General features: G+C 44.7%; 2 protein-coding genes across 3 annotated transcripts in view; both read right to left on the bottom strand.

Annotated features, from left to right (window-relative positions):
• The window catches only part of syde2 (synapse defective 1, Rho GTPase, homolog 2 (C. elegans)), a 43961-nt gene extending 39721 nt beyond the window's left edge, over positions 1-4240 (bottom strand). The window contains exon 1 of one of the 2 annotated variants that reach the window (XM_041935446.1): positions 2017-4240. In XM_041935446.1, the coding sequence (XP_041791380.1) occupies positions 2017-4081 (2065 nt within the window). In that variant the 5' untranslated portion in view covers positions 4082-4240. The remainder of the gene's footprint in view (positions 1-2016) is intronic. The other variant, XM_041935447.1, reaches the window with a different exon arrangement.
• An 8872-nt stretch (positions 4241-13112) lies between these two features.
• c4h1orf52 (chromosome 4 C1orf52 homolog) lies at positions 13113-16571 on the bottom strand. The gene is made up of 3 exons (XM_041935870.1): positions 16150-16571; positions 15330-15540; positions 13113-14577 (listed from the first exon to the last, which is right to left on the bottom strand). The coding sequence occupies exons 1-3, from the start codon at positions 16447-16449 to the stop codon at positions 14423-14425; spliced, it is 666 nt and encodes a 221-aa protein (XP_041791804.1). The 5' UTR covers positions 16450-16571; the 3' UTR covers positions 13113-14422.
• Positions 16572-17037: the final 466 nt, after the last annotated feature.

The following is a 17037-nucleotide window of genomic DNA, read 5'->3' as shown; positions in this document are numbered from 1 at the left end:
AGGACTATTTTAGCAAGTCAGAAATGTATAAATATTTGCATAAATCAAGAGCAGAGCCATAAACTCAATGAAGAGTTTCAAGCCAAGACAAGTAATTCGCTGGAGCTTTTGAGAGCTTTGGCATTTCTTTTTTTAAATGGCTCTTTGTGAGGCGCTGAGAGGCCCACGGGGGCCTGATAAACCCAGCGCTGACCTTAATAAATACTTAATCACCCTTCATTTTGTTCATTCATGGCGAGGAATTAAGTGACACAACGCAAACAAGTTAAACAACGGGAATGGCATCCTAAATATTCAACGCAAAGTCTCCTTAAAATGCAAGTTACCATGGAGCTGTCCAGAGCAAACGACTGGGGAGGAAGGCAACATGACAGCCCAACCCCCCCTTATACACTCAAACAAACACACGCACACGCACACACACACACACACACACCACTACCACAGAGAGTAACTGCAGTGGCTTCTCTCCTGCTTTGGATTCCTCTGGCCACAGCTGTGGAAAAGTTCAGCGGGGGACAGAGAGGGGAAAGCTGAGCAAAATGGGGAAAAACTGAGAATCAAGAGGGTTACGGAAAAAAAAAAAACTTGGAAAGGGCTATCAAGAAGAGTCCTGTCTTTATTCTAGCTAAAAGTGGAAAGAGTTTGGGATGTAAAAGCTGGAGCTACGCTGAGGCCGCAGCGGCTGGAAGCCTTCCGCTCAGCAGCCTCACAGATCACACTCTATTTCTAGCAGCACATCTCACTGACAGTCAACAACGGCCTGCGCACATGGCAGGCCATCTATTTACTCTGGAAAACACTGTCAGAGCAACGCACACGCTCACGGGCACTCGCAAACACACACATACACCCAAACACATGCAAAACTACTGATTCACTAGTATAATAAAGAGACGGTGAGATGTTTTTGATGCATACAAAGCGAACTCATTGCCACACGCTGTGCAACAAATGTCAATACAAAGTTTTCCACACAGACAGTTTCCGAATCCTGTGACTGAGCTGGCGAACTGCCTTGTCTGCAGTCAAACCAGGTCAGCATGGACGAAAATTCAGTGCGATCACGCACCACACACAGTGAAATGGTAACTACCTTTATATGCAATCGAATGTGCTGTACAGTGCCATCACCGCAATAATGTAAAGGCAATTAATAACATGTAATAAGTGGGTAGATGGAGCTTGTGGTGAGATATGTAGGATACAGTTACTGAGGTCAAGAATTAAGTTTCAGTCTAAACTTTTAAACCAATGTGCGCAAGAAGCAATGAAAGTGTTGAGAGAAGTGGAGGTTTGAATGTGCAATTCCAGGACAAACTGGGCAAACTCCACCTTGGGAAGAGAGGGTGACATGGTTGAAAGCTCCAGAGCAGCTACTAATTGGACCTGTACCCAGGTTTGCCAGATGGGTTAAGTTTAGACCAAATCCCTGACTGCCTCACATTTAAGCTGCGTTCTGAACACCTGAACAAACTGACTGGGTATAACACGTTAACACGTGTCACTTGATGCTTGAGTGGTTTCATGATACACATGTTTTCCTGCTTTTGCACCACATCACAAGCAAAGCATCAGAGCACAATGAGAAAATCATCTGGTACATAATCAAAAGACATTCACACACACACACACACAAACCCCACCAGCAACACCACGAAAACACCACTGCAGCTAGCAGAGGAGAGTGAGTTAGTTGTTACTGAACTACACTGTGAGTGATCCCACCTACCACCTGATGTGCTATTAATTTAGTGTTAAAATGCACCTAAATTAGTGTGAAGGACAGAACCCGCCACCGGTTAGAGAGTCTTAAAAGGAAAGCAAAGAGGTCTGAGGTGTCTCGTCCCTTTGCTTTGCATCCAGAAGAGGAGGAAGTGCAGGGTGGACCGCCACCAGACGGAGTTTACTATGAGTGGAGGAGGATGACAACAATCAGACGGGAGGAAGGAGGGTGAGAGGTCTCTGATTTAGAGGATCCACGGGAGTTGAGGCCACTCCGTGTAGCCTTCCTACCTGGCTGCTGCTGTCGTGGTGACTTGAGTGTAGGTGACTTGGCCTTGACAGATTTAACCCCTCGGCTGGACGTCTGGACCCCTGGTTTAGCCTGAGGACAGGAGCGGTCCTGGCTCTGGCCTCGGGGCAGGGACGAGCCCTCGATGCGCTGCTTCATCTCAGAGGACAACAAACGGCCCTTGTGCATCCACTGTTGCATCTTGTTGACAGTGACGCCATGGCCCTTGTTGACGGAGTTGGCCCCCTGTGCTCGGACTCCAGCCGGCCCCTGATTGCTGTCGTGACCCCTGCACGTCGATGCATCGGCGTTGCTGTCCGACGAACCCGCGAGGCTGTTGGCCGAGCCGCTGCTCTCATCCAGCTGGCCGCCACGGTCTTCGTCGCCACCAGCATCTTGCAGCAGCTCATCGCTGCTGATCGCACCGTAAAGCACCCGAGGTTCTGACACCTCACCATCTTCTGTTACTTCACCCTGTTTTGCCCGTCTGGCCCCCTTTTCCCCAACGACTTCTGGCCCCTGCCCTCCAGGGCCCTGAACACATACCGAGGGTCCACCTGGATACCTGATAGCTCCGTCACTAGCAGAGCGCAGTAATGTGGGTCTCATCTTGGTCAAGGACAGGTTCACCAAACTCTTACTATCCAGCCTGCTCCCTCTGAGGCCTGACTCCAGGGTCCCACTGAGGCACAGCAGCAGTGAGTCAGTGTCAGACACCTGCTGCGGGCTGGGGTCGCCTCCGGAGGACCAGGAGTCACTGTCCAGGTTTTTGGCAGACAACCTGGAGCACAGGCTATCTCTAGAGTGACTACTGCAGGAGGAGGTGGCCTGCTGCTCAGTTAAACCACCACTAATCTGCTGGACATCCAGGTTGATATCATTCATAGCATTGATAAGAAGGTAATAAGCTTCTTTCAGCTGGTTCCTGAGCCTGTCTGTTTCCTGGGCGCTGTAGATGCCATCCAGCTGACCCCTATCCTGCCCAGGCAGCTCTGCGACCTCTGCTCTAGTATCACTTTTTGCTCTGATAGTTTCATAAAAAGGCAGAATTTCATTATCATAGTAATCCTCGTCTTCGCTCTCTAACGCGTACCTAAGTGAGTCCTCCGTGGCGCACAGGGATGCCATGTTGATGTCGCATATTTCTAACTCTGTGGGGAAAAAGGTCGGGCTCTGCAGAGCGGCTGCAGTCCCCCTGCCGTCCCCTGCAAACTCGGGCCCGTAACTCTCAACATCTCTGATTAAAAGGCTTTCCTCCGCGTTCCTGTCTGGACACACAAACGCCGCGCGGACCGGCGAGCCTGTCTCCAGAGTTCGGCTGTTGTCAGTCCAGTTGTCGTTGTGTTCGTGCGCGGCCGCTACAGTCGCTGCCATGTGCCGGGGGCGTCCTCTGTCTCCGGGCTCTGTCCCGTCACTATCAGCGGTGGAAACCCGGCCCTCCGCTGCTTTACCGACCCCGCTGTGCGCTTCCACCCGTGCTCGGTACAAAACGTGATTCGAGTTGTCCCCAAACCCGATTGAGTCCCCGACGCTGCACTGCCGCGGGACCGAGACGAAGTGTTTCCTCTGGACATGCGGTCCTGCAAGCGTCACCCCCGCCGATAACGTGATTTTGCCACCGGTTCTGGGCCCCTGCCGGCTCCTACCTCCCTCCGTTCCCGCATGCCCCCCAGACTGCCCGGCTCTTTGAAGTGAGACCCCCAGGAGCTCCTCATTAACCCGACCCCTGCCCCCGCTGCTCGGCTCCTGGGGACGTGCGCCGGCCAAGTCTGCTGCGCGACTCTCCCGGACTATTACAACCCCCCCTGTTTGCACCATCGCCCCGTCAACACAATTCTCGTACGTACTCATTCTCTCTGTCGTGCAAGCCAGCCGTGTGAGCAACACTACCGGGCGAGCCTCGTCGGAGTCTCGCTGCGTTTGCAAAACTTTTTCTTTACCTTCTCGGCCCCCATTCGCCGCCGCAGCAGCAGCAGCAGAGCCGTATCCACCGCCGACCGTCGCTCCTTTCTTGGATTTCTTCCCCCGGAGTTTCGCTAGTAAAGTCCTCCGCAGAGGATCAGCCATTCCTTTCCCTTGCCCCCCGTTAATTCCTCCCGGTTTCTTTCAGCACGCTGGCTCCAGAAGGGAAGGACCGAGTGGGTTCTCCTCGTTCGCCGCGGTCAAAGCTCGCCGGGCGGACGCGCTCCTCTCCATTCTCCGCTGTCACCTCCGCTCTGTCGCCTCACTCACTCCTGGCTCCCTCTGCTGAACTGCACCAGCGCTCTCTGCCTCCCTCCCTCCCTCCCTGCTACACACACACACACACACACACACACACACACACACTTTGCCCTCCTCCCTCCCTGCTTTCCTCTCTTTCCTTCTCTCTAGCGCCTCACCTCACCTTCTCCTCATGTTTGCAGCGCAGATATTTGGCATATTTTTCTGGCTCAAAGTTCAGGGACCTTACACACAAACTGCTCGGAGAAAGTTGCATGAAAGCGTCGGTAAAAGTACCAAACCTGTGGCTAAATTGAGCTTGCATTGTACATCAGAGGACACTGTTAGCGACTTGAAGCAGCAGAAAAATTCATTTGTAGAATGAAATACAAGAAGTGACTAATTCATTAATAACTGCAGAGTGATACAAATATCACATTGAATCTACATGTATATCTACTGCAGGAATATACAGTCTGTGGCCTTCAGGGTGCCACTTTAAATGAATTTAAACTAGGCCTGATATCTTCATTAATGCTTGTTAACCATTTATCAGTCTTCATTCATTCATTCTTGCTGTTTTTTCACAATCAGTATATTGGTCACAATTTACTAAAGACCACAGGGATTTTTATTAAATTGCTTGTTGTGTTCAACAGTCCAAAACTAATTCATTCATAATCACATGAGAAAAGCAGAAATCTTCATAACTGTGAGGCTGGAACAGGAGAAAAAAATGACTTAGAATGTAATAAACATAGTTGCAGATTAACTTTCTGACGATCAATGAATTAATCAACCAACTGTTGCAGCTCCGCTTTATAGATCAGTTATGACTAGGAAGAACTTGTGGGTTGCCAGGTTGTCGCAAGTCCCTTTGGCTGCTGTTTCTTGTCATTATTAAAAGGTAATGAATGCAACGTTTTAATAAGTCATCAATTCTGCAGTTACAAATGCTGATGAAGTCATTAATAAAGGTTAACAAGTGTTGTACCTCCTTTGATAACAGTATGTTGGCAGTTACATTGATGGCAGTAAATATTTAATAATCCATAAATTCTTCAGTTTCAAAGTGTTAATAATATAATTACTGAAAGGTTAACAATCAAGTCTGCAGTTGTAAAAGTTGTTGATAAATTAACTCTTTATGTATACTCTGCAGCTGAAGGTCAGAGGTCAGATGATCTTTTGGCTAACAGATATTTCCAGCAGTGTTTATTATTGCCCCTCTTAAATAAACCAGATAAATAAAATACTGGAGGTCTCCCTGATTAATTAAATAACTAAAAAGAAAATGCAAGTGTCCCGCTGGGGGATAAACAGCCACAACCTGGCAGCTGAAAAGTAATCAATTATTTATTAACCACAAATCACATCAGTTCCACCTTATGAACCAGTATAAATGGTGACTTATTGAAAGCTGTACCACGTTATGTTATGGTGATAAACAACAAGCATCAAGTGAAGAAGAGTCATTTTAAAGCCAAAATTGAGGAATGAAAAGATATTAAAAGAGTAAAACAGTAAGGATGTTTGTGATCAATCCATAAACCTGTTCATCTCATTCGTAAATGCAGACAACAGCAATTATTCCATTTAGAGCTGAAGCTGTTGGTACCTATTGAAAAGCTATTTTCATAATCGACAAATTGTTTCAGTCATTTTTCATGCAGGAAACAACGGACGCTCTCTGGTTCCAGCTTCTCTAATGTGACGATTTGCTGCTTTGCTCTGTTTTACATCACTGTGACCTTCAAAAAAAAAAAACATCTGAAAAATGTCAATGTGGATTCACAGTGGAACTTTTTTTTTTTTTTACTTTTCTCTGGCAATTTATTGCTAAAACCATAATCTATTGATCAATTAATCAGGAAAACACTCAGCAGATACAGCCCTGCTTCCATCAGTGGTGCCAGAAGAATCTTACAAATACTGAACTAAAAGTATGAAAAGTAAAGTAGTCAGAGGATGACAGCAGCTCCACGTATCATCAGCACCTGTTTAGATGCAACATTCAAAGTTCATGTCCAGGATGAGGCTGGAAGTTTAGGGTTTGGGTGCCGGTATGTGAAATGCAGCTCCAGCCCCTCTATTGACATTCAACACATATTTGTCTCTGAAATGTGAATTAAATTCAGTTTTAGCGCAGCGTGCCAGGACTTCAAATTACCACCTTCACTGGTAGCCGTGAAGGCATTTCAGCAAAGAGTGGGGAAAACAACTCCCATCGTCTCAGAAGGGGGGTTTGCTCGACCCTCTGCAGAGAAAGAGAGAGAAACATGTTGGGCTCTCAGCAAGAAACAGCGAGGAGGACGGCGATAAGCTCGCAGCTCTGAATCATCTCTCAGCCTTTACAAATGGGCAGGATTGACTGTGTCATGAGGAATTTGTCTTTTCATACTTTCATCTTCATTATTTCACACACACACACACACACACACAAAGGCAATTTTTTTACCCTCCGATGGCAACCCCAGCCTAAAAGCACGGGCCGCCGCATGATGGATAACTGCCGATTATCGGACTGACACTTTTATCTGAAGTGTATCTTGAGTAATCCTCTCCTGTTTGACCTTGCATCTAACCCCTGTCCCTGCTCGCAGCACAGCCCGAGACTTTAAGAGCGGCGGCGACAGCGGGGAAAGGAATGAAACATACTTCACTTGAACCTTAAGCCATTTGTTTGCTGTTGCCTCTACTTGGAATGTGCAAGAGGATGAGCTGCTGAAAAGCTGCAGTGGGTGGAACAGTGCACATGTGCTCTCTGCCACACACACACACACACACACACACACACACTCTCTTTCTCTCTCTGACTGAATGTGACTAACCCTCCTGGCATAACTGTGCCTCTCTTTTCTAAAGTACAATGTCTACCCATGTTTGAGGGCATTTATTGTCAGAGCCATTCATTGACAGGGCCCCACCGTCCCACATTCACCCTCCTTCTCCCCCCACCGCCACCCCTCGCCTCAGTAAAACATGATAAGCATCTGTTATTGCTCTGCAGGAGCTGTGTAGGCCTGACGCCTCAGCCTGCCTCCCCATCTGACTGACTAGACCCTGTCTGGGCAGTTATTTACAGGTCAAAACCTGCAGGCTGCATAGCGTCTCTGTGTGTGCGAAAGAGAGGAAAAGAGGAGAGGAGGGAGTTGCGAGGGAAAAGAGGCTCGATGCACCAGGAAGGACGCGAACCGTTGGGCCAGACGGGGCGACACAGTCACTGCAGGGCATGAGCAATGTCTTTTTGACAAGTCATTTCTATCAGTGTAATTTTCACGCTGGAAATGTCTTGCATTCCTGAAAATGTGATCTTGTTTTGCGATACCTGGTGGTACCTGAGGTCGCATAGCAACACATGTAGTGATGGCTTGTTGTATGTGTGGCAAAAGAAAACCGGGGTGGAAGAAATGGTGGTGTAGAACTTGGTTACTTGGTATATTGCAAATAAAGATGTTTACATACAAAACAGAGTGAACATGAGTTTATAAAATATGAAACACCATCATAGATTAAACTATGTAAAAGTAGTTAAGGTAGTAAATCACTTAAAGTTAGCGCCACCCGGAACAGCTGCAACATCAGCATGATCCGGTGACATAATACAAACCTGAGACTCACAATGAACTCATCCTATTTACAAGTATTGTCTATATCTTCTTCCTCTGTGTCACAGAGCTCCACTGTTGTCCACAAATTATGAAAAACACATCAGTGAGCCACACTGTTGAACTGGGTGACATGATGCTTCGTTACCATGCACACAGCTATCTTAGGTCAGTGCCACTTACGCCATCCCACTGCTGTAAATATGCAGTAATGCTCCAAATGTGTATTAATCCGCAGCAGAAAGTAGTCCACAACAAATGCACTATTTCCTCCTACTGCCAAGCTATTTCATGAAAGTATTTAGCCTTCTTAAAACATGACACTATGTATTTGTGTGCCACTGTTAAAGATTAAGTCTTTAGTCAGAACTAATGGGCTTCACACTGTCTGCTACAGACAGGACAAGGAAGCAGACAGTCAAACAAGTTTTTGGCTTTGTCCTCTCATAGGATTTGTGATTCAGCATTACATGTGTAAATTACTGGTAAATGTGTACACTGTAAACGTGTACACTGATGGCAGGACTTGTAATGGAGTATTTTCACGTTGTGGTATTACTCCCTTCACCTGGGATTGTGAGCACTTTTATCAGACTATCTTTTATCTCACCGTGATAAGACTTTCCTCAGCAGACCAGCGTCAGCTCACTACGAAGTAAAATTGATATGAATGACACAATAAAACGTGGATGTAATGAGTTAACAGTGTTAAATGAAAACAAAAAAAGCAGTAGTCAATAGCTGCTGTACATGCTGACTCAACGGTGCAGCAGAAGTTTGTCTCCCTTCTCTTTCTTTTCCTCCGCCACTCACATGTGCCCTTTGTGAAGCCAGTGGTAGAACATCTGCTTAGCTGGCCTCCTTTCAGACGGCCCGGCCGGAGAGGAAGAAAACTCTGTGTGTGTGTCACAGCAAGTGAGAAAGAAAAGAATATATATGTGTATGTGAGTGTGTGTTGGGATACGGGGCCTTGCAGCTGTTGGGGCTCTCCTCCTGATGGCTGCCCATTGTTCCCTCTCTCTGTGTCTCTGGCTCTCCCTCTCTGTCCCGGCTGGTTTATGGGCCTTCCCCTTTTCTCAGCGCACACCGCAACTAAATTTATGTCCTTGGACACAAGCCTTTCTCAGGGTATAAATTAGGCTGGATGATCCCTGTCATAGCGTTGCCAAGTGCCTGCAACTTATACGTTCCAGAGAGTCACATTATTGTCATAGCTATGCACTCATATTTTACTATTGAAGGAGAAAAAAAAGATATCCTTATTGTGCCTCGCTGCATCTATATCCACACTATTGTCTTGTCAACAGTAAACAAGCTCTTATCTCATAGCTGAGATATTAACCTACATATTCTGCAGTATTCTGTTTGCTGAATCATCTGTGAGAGGTTGTATAAAGATGCACGGCAAAAAGAAATACCAAAAAGGCCTTCTGAGCTGTAGCATCTGGAACAAAGTGCCCCCTGAAGCACACACAGTGACTCATGGAGGCTAAACTGAGCGGTCTAAGTCAAGAAAACGATATTTCATCCATCTTTGGACTTTGTGTGTTGTCGTAACGCCATTCTGTGATCATTTCACCACTTTTACTGACTCTTCACCTTCAGCTGCTTTCAACAGGAGCTGCAGATAGTGAAAATGAAAGCAAAACACTCAGCAATCAAACATTTTATGGTCAGTGACCTCACCACTGTGATCAGGATAAGACAAATCTAATAAATCTGAACAACTGTTTTTATTACTGATTCATCTGTCATGTATTTCCTTTATGTTCTAAGGTTCATGGAACATAAGGACTGAAAAATGAATAGAATAAAATGACAGAACAGACCAGCTTACCAGGGGTACCACAGAAGTTTTATACCTCTACAAGTTCTTATCATTATTACTATTCCTATTTTATTTTCTTTATTAATCGATTTAATGTTTTAACTATTAATTGTCTGAAAAAAGAGATTTTCATTTTACTGCAACGCAAATAATGTTCTGTGTGAGCAAACTTATACAACTCGCTGCACCCACTTAGTCCTGGTTGTGTAGACCACAGGACGAGGGTCAGCACAGCGGGACTCACACAGATAGCATCTCCATTACTGAGCAGCAGCCAGGTCAGCTGACCGCCACAGGCTGATCTCTCCTCTTCTGAGACAGACAGACACGCACACGGTCGTGTTCCCGTCAGTTTTGAGGATATTTCATAGACTTTCATTCATCCTGGAGGCTTCACCTAATCTAAACAGATTGCCCAAAAATCTGATGTTTTCCAATTGGGGACGCTGCATCTGTGCCCATGTTGCACCAGCCGTCCCAATTAACAAGTCCTGAGTTTGAAATGTGGGCCTGAAAAAGTCAAAGACACACACACACTCTCTCTCTCTCACACACACACACAAAGTCTTTGAGTCTGCCCCATATCATCGTCAACAGGCAGCCTCTGACATGTTTATCATGACAAGAGGTCAGACTGCTTGTCTCTTGCCACTGTTCTCTATCATCTCTGAACGTTCCTTTCTCTGAGCGCGTTTATCATGTGATGGGGCTTTAAATGTTCCACTGTGCAAGTTTATCTTCATGTTCACGCCGTCACTGAATCACTGTGCTGCTACTGTCTCACTGGAAAGCCATAACTTCAAGTAACAGCTCAGCTAATTTCCAAAATCATCATTCACATGAAGATTCACTCGAACCACTGAAGCGTCGACCGTACTGAATGATTTTTTTCGTCTCGTGTGCGTGCCTCGTAAAACTTTCACATTCAAAACACAATGCGATGTTTTCTCTTGCTGGCATTTTTGTGGCAGCGGCTCTTCGATGTATTCAGATTATATAACAGCTACTCAACGTTTCCACTTGTGCAGGCCTGCCCACAAATATGACAAATAATCTATCATTTGCCAAAAAAAACAACACGCAGGAAATTCTGCTTGTAGGAAAGCATTTCCGACTCTAAGTTTAGACTTTTTGGGTCATCTTATAATAGAAATAGACAGGCAAGTGAGTTATGTGTGAGGAACAATTTGTAGTACGAGAGTAAGACGGTTCAAAACAAATTGTGGGATTAAAAGCATGACTTTCCTCAGATGGATCTCCGAGCCTACATTTGTTATCACCGTTATTTGTCATGTTTTATCCACAGTTCTGTCGTCTGAAGGTCTGATGAAACCTTCCAGATGTTGCTGGGTGGTATATGGAGGAATGGAGCTGCTTCTTCAAAAACGGGCGATCGTTTGGAAATATTCAGCTGCAATCAGTGGCCGGTACCACCATGGTACTGTAAATTACAATATTATGTTACTGTCTCACCAGCGTTTGGAAAATTGGACTCCTCGCCCCATATGAGACCAAGACAGAAGAGCATGTGGTTCACAGAGCTTGATCCCGCCTGAGCCAGCCAGCAATCTGTTTTGTCTTTTCTAAAAAGACGTGATTTCAACATAATATGTAGTCAGGCTCTTAATATTCTTCTTATCTGAAGTGAAAGCTCAAATGACAGGTTACAGGTGTCATGTCTCCAGCTCCTCTGTTCTGCTGAACATCTGCTTTTCACACCAGCAGCATTACTGCTGGTGTGAAAAGCAACCGTTTGCCTCGAGAAAACATCCGAGGATGAGCGAGAAGCAGTCAGCAAGTCAGTGGGTGTGTTGATGTGGAACCAACATCCAAAGTGGTTCTAGTTCATAAATTCAGGCTTTAGCCACGCTAACACCGTGGTTTCATGGACTTCAGTCCTGGTCTGTCCATCAGTGAAATATCTTGACAGCTCCAGGCTGGACTCTTGTGAAATTTGCTGCAAATATTCACAATCCCTTGAAAATAAATTCTGCAGACCTCGGTGAGCGTGTTTTCATGCAGTGGGTTAACTGTGGGCGATGACAAAATACTTGCAAAACTTTACTGTTCAGTGCTCAGTAGCAAATAACAGCATGCTAACAGGCTAATCTAACATGATGAAGCTGGTAGATGTGTAACTGTGAACATGTTAGCATGCTGATGTTAGCATTTAGCTCAAAGCACCACAGTGTCTCTGAGCGCAGCCTCACGGAGCTCGCAGGGTCTTCTTCTGTTAAAGAAAAACCGGGGAGAAAAGGAGTCTTCCTGTGTTGGCTGTGGGTCCCCTGCAGCTCCAGACAACAGCCACAGCGACATTTACATACAAGCTGCGACATTGTGCTGACTGTGTGAAAATGCCATAAGCAGGATAGAAGCAGCTGTAGGCAGCCAGCTCAATAAAGGTCACTGAATGCTCAATGGCCATCATGAGGTCTTGACCTTCCAGTAAATGTGTCACCGTGATAAACGGTTAGTGTGACTGACAATTTTCACAGCCCTGACTGGACCAGGAAAACAGTCCTGACTTATTGGAAACCTCTCGCAATTCATTTAATAAGTGACAATAGTTGAGATCCTCTTGGTGACCACAGAATATAAACTATTTGATTTCACTGAGATGTCAAGAATTTTTTGAAGTTTGATTTTGTTCTGGTTCGTTTTTAGGACTTCACTGGCGCTCTGATCGCACCAAGTGTAACATAAGACCAAGATGTTCTCTTTTATTAAATGAAGATAAGGACAGCCATGTGTGACATCCAGGGGCATGAAAAAATGCTCTGCCTCTGGTAACATGAGCTCTACAACACAAAGAGGCTACAGTCTGGGAATGCTGTAGATATCAAATCAAATCAAAAACAGTTATAATTCAGCACCACAGAAAAACAGCAAACCTAAGCTGGAGCTTCTCATATTTTTCCACATGGTTCTAGGACCAGAGAACTGCAAAACATCAATTTTCTGGGAAACTTCCAGCAACAACGCTGACAGCAAGAGGAGTAATTCGGAAACACTGATGGATGTGGCCTCGCTGGTCATTGCTCATGCAGTCAGTTTCACTTATTTGTTCCTAAATATGGCTGATAAAATCAGTCTGCTGCTGCTGTTGTGCAGGACCAGGTACGCATTTCAGACAAGGCCAGGCACATACCTGGAGGCTGGAATTTTATCAGAGGCATATTTACCGCTATTTCACGTCAACCCACAATGACAGATAGGCCAGGAATTCCTCTGATCACTAAGCTGTTGCAAAGTGGAAAGTTTTCTTTTTTTCAGTGCTTAGAAAACCATTATATTTGCTCTAATGGTCACAGAAATGTAAAGAATGAATCTGGGAGTGTTCAGTCTATTACCTGGACTCTAATAGTAATAATGCAGGACATTTTTAAGGCTCTGCTTCTCAGTGAATTCTGTACTTGTTCTGAACTTGTGTCTTCATTGAAATGACTGAAAGAACAGCTTCCACCAGTAAAATACCTTTTATTGCCTAAGTGGTTTATAATGAATAATATCACACTGAAAACAAACTATAAACTGATCCTTATACAACTGTTTACACTGAATGAGCACATCTGCTGGCAGAAGGAAAAGGTTCATAAAACAGTACAATGTCTCAAACATCTTCCAATATCACACTAAACATGCAAGAAGTTTTGTGTCACACAGATGTAAAGTGTAATACAAGGTACACAAGGCTGAATAAACAGCCTGTATGCATCAAGTATCTCATGAGAACTGAGATGAGACAAACTTCCAAATCGAAGAACAGAACTCCCTCCCTGACAAACGGCACACACACTGACCCTGGTTGTAATTTGGGTGCTCGGAGTTTACGCAGAGTGCAGCAGACTTCACTACAAACACGGAGGGAGTGTTTTCTAGTGCAGCTCAAGGGCGACATCTAGTGCCCACAAGCAGGAAGAACAAGCATCTTTTTAAAACGTAATTTCAACAGGCGTTTTTTTCTATCACATTCTTAAAGGAAGGTCACTGTATTAACACAACACAGTCATATTTCAGTGGTGATTAGATATTTCCTATAACACAAGACAAACACATACTAAGTAAACCACCACAGCCATACGTCACTGTTATTTTAGCTCATTAAATTAAAACAAACAGGAGGCAAAGCCAACAAACCACACTTAATGTTCAATGTGTCACAACAGGCAAAACCCTCATTTAAAGTTGAATACTTGTTTTGTAGCTTTGGCCTTCATCCCTGTTGGTTCTGGTATGAAATGTTATTCACAAACATCTTTGCAAAGTCCCAGAGACCCAGAGCAGTCAGATAGGTCTCATTTCACCTTGTTGTCTAAACTGCATGTTCAGAAGTAAAGGTTTGGGACCAAACCTGTCTAATCACGTGTTTGGTTATGTTGTAAAGCTGTGTTGAGGGATAATCCTTTATCCCTGTGACCTTGGAAGAGAGCTGGTGAGGATGATGGCCAAAACTATGGAAATACCATACTGCCTGCAAAACACCTGAATTTTCCTTTATCTTTGGAAAATATTCCACAGGGATTTACACAATCTAAGTTCCCAAATTGAAAATTTTGCAGTGGGACTATCACATACTGCACTTTTTTTCTAAGTGTGCTGACAGTCCTCTGAAAACAAAACAAATATTAGATTATTGCAAATTACATCAACATACGGGAAAAATACCTGTCTATGTTTGCATGGACCATTGTGCTAATATCTGTGAATGTTCTCGGCTTACTTAACATGTTTGAGTGAGAAACAGATTCCTTGTCGCAGGCATTTTAGGCCTCACTCAATCTTTTGCCTGAGGATCCTTTTCTCCTCCTCGACAAAATTTTTGTCAGAGGTTGCTTGTCCCATGTCCCTCTTCCTCTTCTCCTTCTGCTGGAAGGTCTCCACTCGACGCTTCTTTCGAGACAGGTCTCCCTTCTCTGATTCCTCATCTGATCACCAGAGCAGTGGTCGGTGGGGGAGGAGGAGAGTGGAAAATAATGATTTTTTAATTACGCAACAGCACGGTATTAAAACATGACAAGGCTCTATATGTGTGCAGGTGCAAAGCCGATGCAGGTCCCTTTATCTTTTGGGGTGTGATGGTTTGGTAATTATAAGTTTCCACCAAGATGATGGAGTCATGCAGCTGTGCTTTGCATCTTTGGGTACCACTGACCCAGCCCTGGGCTCATGTCCACTCAATCCACTTCTTTATTGTAAGTGCACACATCATTTCTTGAGGCTGTAGTTGGCAAAAGATATAGACCTCTCCAAAGTCACATAAACCTTTTTAGGGCTGCAGCTAGCAATTAGGTTCATTGTTGGTTATTTTCTCCATTAATCGATTAGTTGTTTGGTCTTTAAAATGTCAGCAAATGGTTTAAAAATGTCAATTTAAATCGATAAACATTTTCACCTGCTATATGTTTAAGAACACATTTAATAGAGTTGGGACGTAGTACTACTCACTGAGAAGGTGTGCTTTAACCCTTTTTCACCAATAAGCCTGTCTAAATAGGTGCACCATCTGGCACAGTTCCTCCGCACTAACAGCAAGTACTGTAAACATGCTCAGCCACACCAGAGTAAGTTGGTATAGTGTAATACTGAACTGGTGTGAGAATAGTGGGAAGAATGAAACCCATGGTCGCAATCATTCAAACATTTTATTCATACTGACGAGAGAGATTGCAGGACTAACCTGAGTCGGAGGGTTGCTCCTCTGTGGGTAAGAACTGGGCCTTGCCAGTGTAAGGCTGCGGTGCATCGTCCCCATTGTCCTCATACACATTGGACCACTTTATAGCCATGTCCATGCCTGGGGGAGGTCCCTTCTTTTTCTCCGGCTCTGTGACATAGCTCTCAGGAGGGGGTACGGCGTTTGTCTTCCACGGCTTAAACTCTCTGGCAGGCTGCAAACAGCAGTGGTAGTAAAGCACAGATAACAACACACAGCCTGTGATTAGTCCCACATATTAGTGACAGCTAGTCTGCCTACAAGAGCCCGACATGTGCTGACTGTGCTAGTCTGCCAAACACTGCTGAGGAGATGAGCTGATTAATCAGTTAGTCAATCAACATTAAAGTTTATGATAAAAAAAACTGATCGCTTAAGTCCCTTATCAAGCCAAAAAGCCAAAGTCACTGGTTCTGGCTTCTCAAATATGAATATTTTGGCTCTTTTCCTATTTTAAGTAGCTGTAAATTGAATATGACTGCTTTCTGGATGATACTAGTAATCTGAAGCTGTCAATTTGGGTTCACACTTTTTTCTGACAACTAATCAATTCATTGCCTTGTCAATATAGGAATAACAATAACCAACAAATGATTGGAAAATGAAAACAGTCATTAATGGCAGAAACACTGACATTTTTTTTTTCATTTTGCAAGAAGAAAACTGCAGATAGATGCATGGAATTGGTTAAACTATGTGAGTTAGTCAGCTCAGGTGTAACTTAACGAATGGACCCAGGTGGACGGTGACTAGCTATCTAACGCCATCTACCTTGGATGTTTACCTCTTCAGGAGCTTTGACCGTGAGACTATCCCAGTCTATCTCCTTATTCAGGGGGTTGTAGAGGAAAGCAGGCTTGGACACGGAGCTGAACAGCTCGTCGGGTCTGGGTAGAGGAGCTCCACCGGCTGCTCGTTTGGTCCCCTGTTGGGAGGACTGAGCTCCGCTTCCCGGAGCATCTGCCCCCGGGTTCTTCTTTCGACGTTCTCCCTCCTCGTCCGAGTCGCTGCCATCGCTGCTGTCGCTCAAATCGTCGTAGCTGGAGAAGAAACCTAAGGAGCCGGACTTCTTTTCTTCTGTCATTTTGCAGGAGTTAATAATTTCGTAACGAGTAACAACCTGTTGAAGTAAAACGATGAGAAGATGAGAACGGTGCTGCGGAAGCTGATTCAGTTATACTTGCTCCTCTAGGCTCTACTCCATTTTGAATCAGCCTCCAAAATAGTCGTAAAGCAGTTAGAGAGTGTCGTGACGTGTGTCGCAAAGCTATTCGATTAAAGGAGCAGGCTGAATAAAAACAAAACAAGCCCATTACACTGCCTGCACTGGAGTTTATGTTTTTCAACATGCAATCGACTTTTTCGGAGAATAAAATGTTTCATATTCACTTTAGTTGAATGTCCTGCAATAATTTATATTTTATAGGGATATTTTCTGCAAACTGTGGATCAGTTGGTGGATCTTTATGATTTAGGCTATATAAAGACATTACAGTGTCTCAACTTTAACAACGTGTGCTTGCAGAAAAGTTGGCGGTGAGACTCGGCGCTGCAGTCATGCTTCAGTTGTAGGCCAAATAGCCTGCAGATGTCACTATTAAACTCTTGCATTTATTCAAGTTGCACTGGTGTCAAAATGAAATTAAAACAAGCTTCCATGGCCTCAACCATT

This window comes from Chelmon rostratus, chromosome 4 (genome assembly GCF_017976325.1).
Source record: "Chelmon rostratus isolate fCheRos1 chromosome 4, fCheRos1.pri, whole genome shotgun sequence".
Taxonomy (NCBI): Eukaryota; Metazoa; Chordata; class Actinopteri; order Chaetodontiformes; family Chaetodontidae; genus Chelmon; species Chelmon rostratus.
This window is presented reverse-complemented; position numbering and strand designations above follow the sequence as displayed.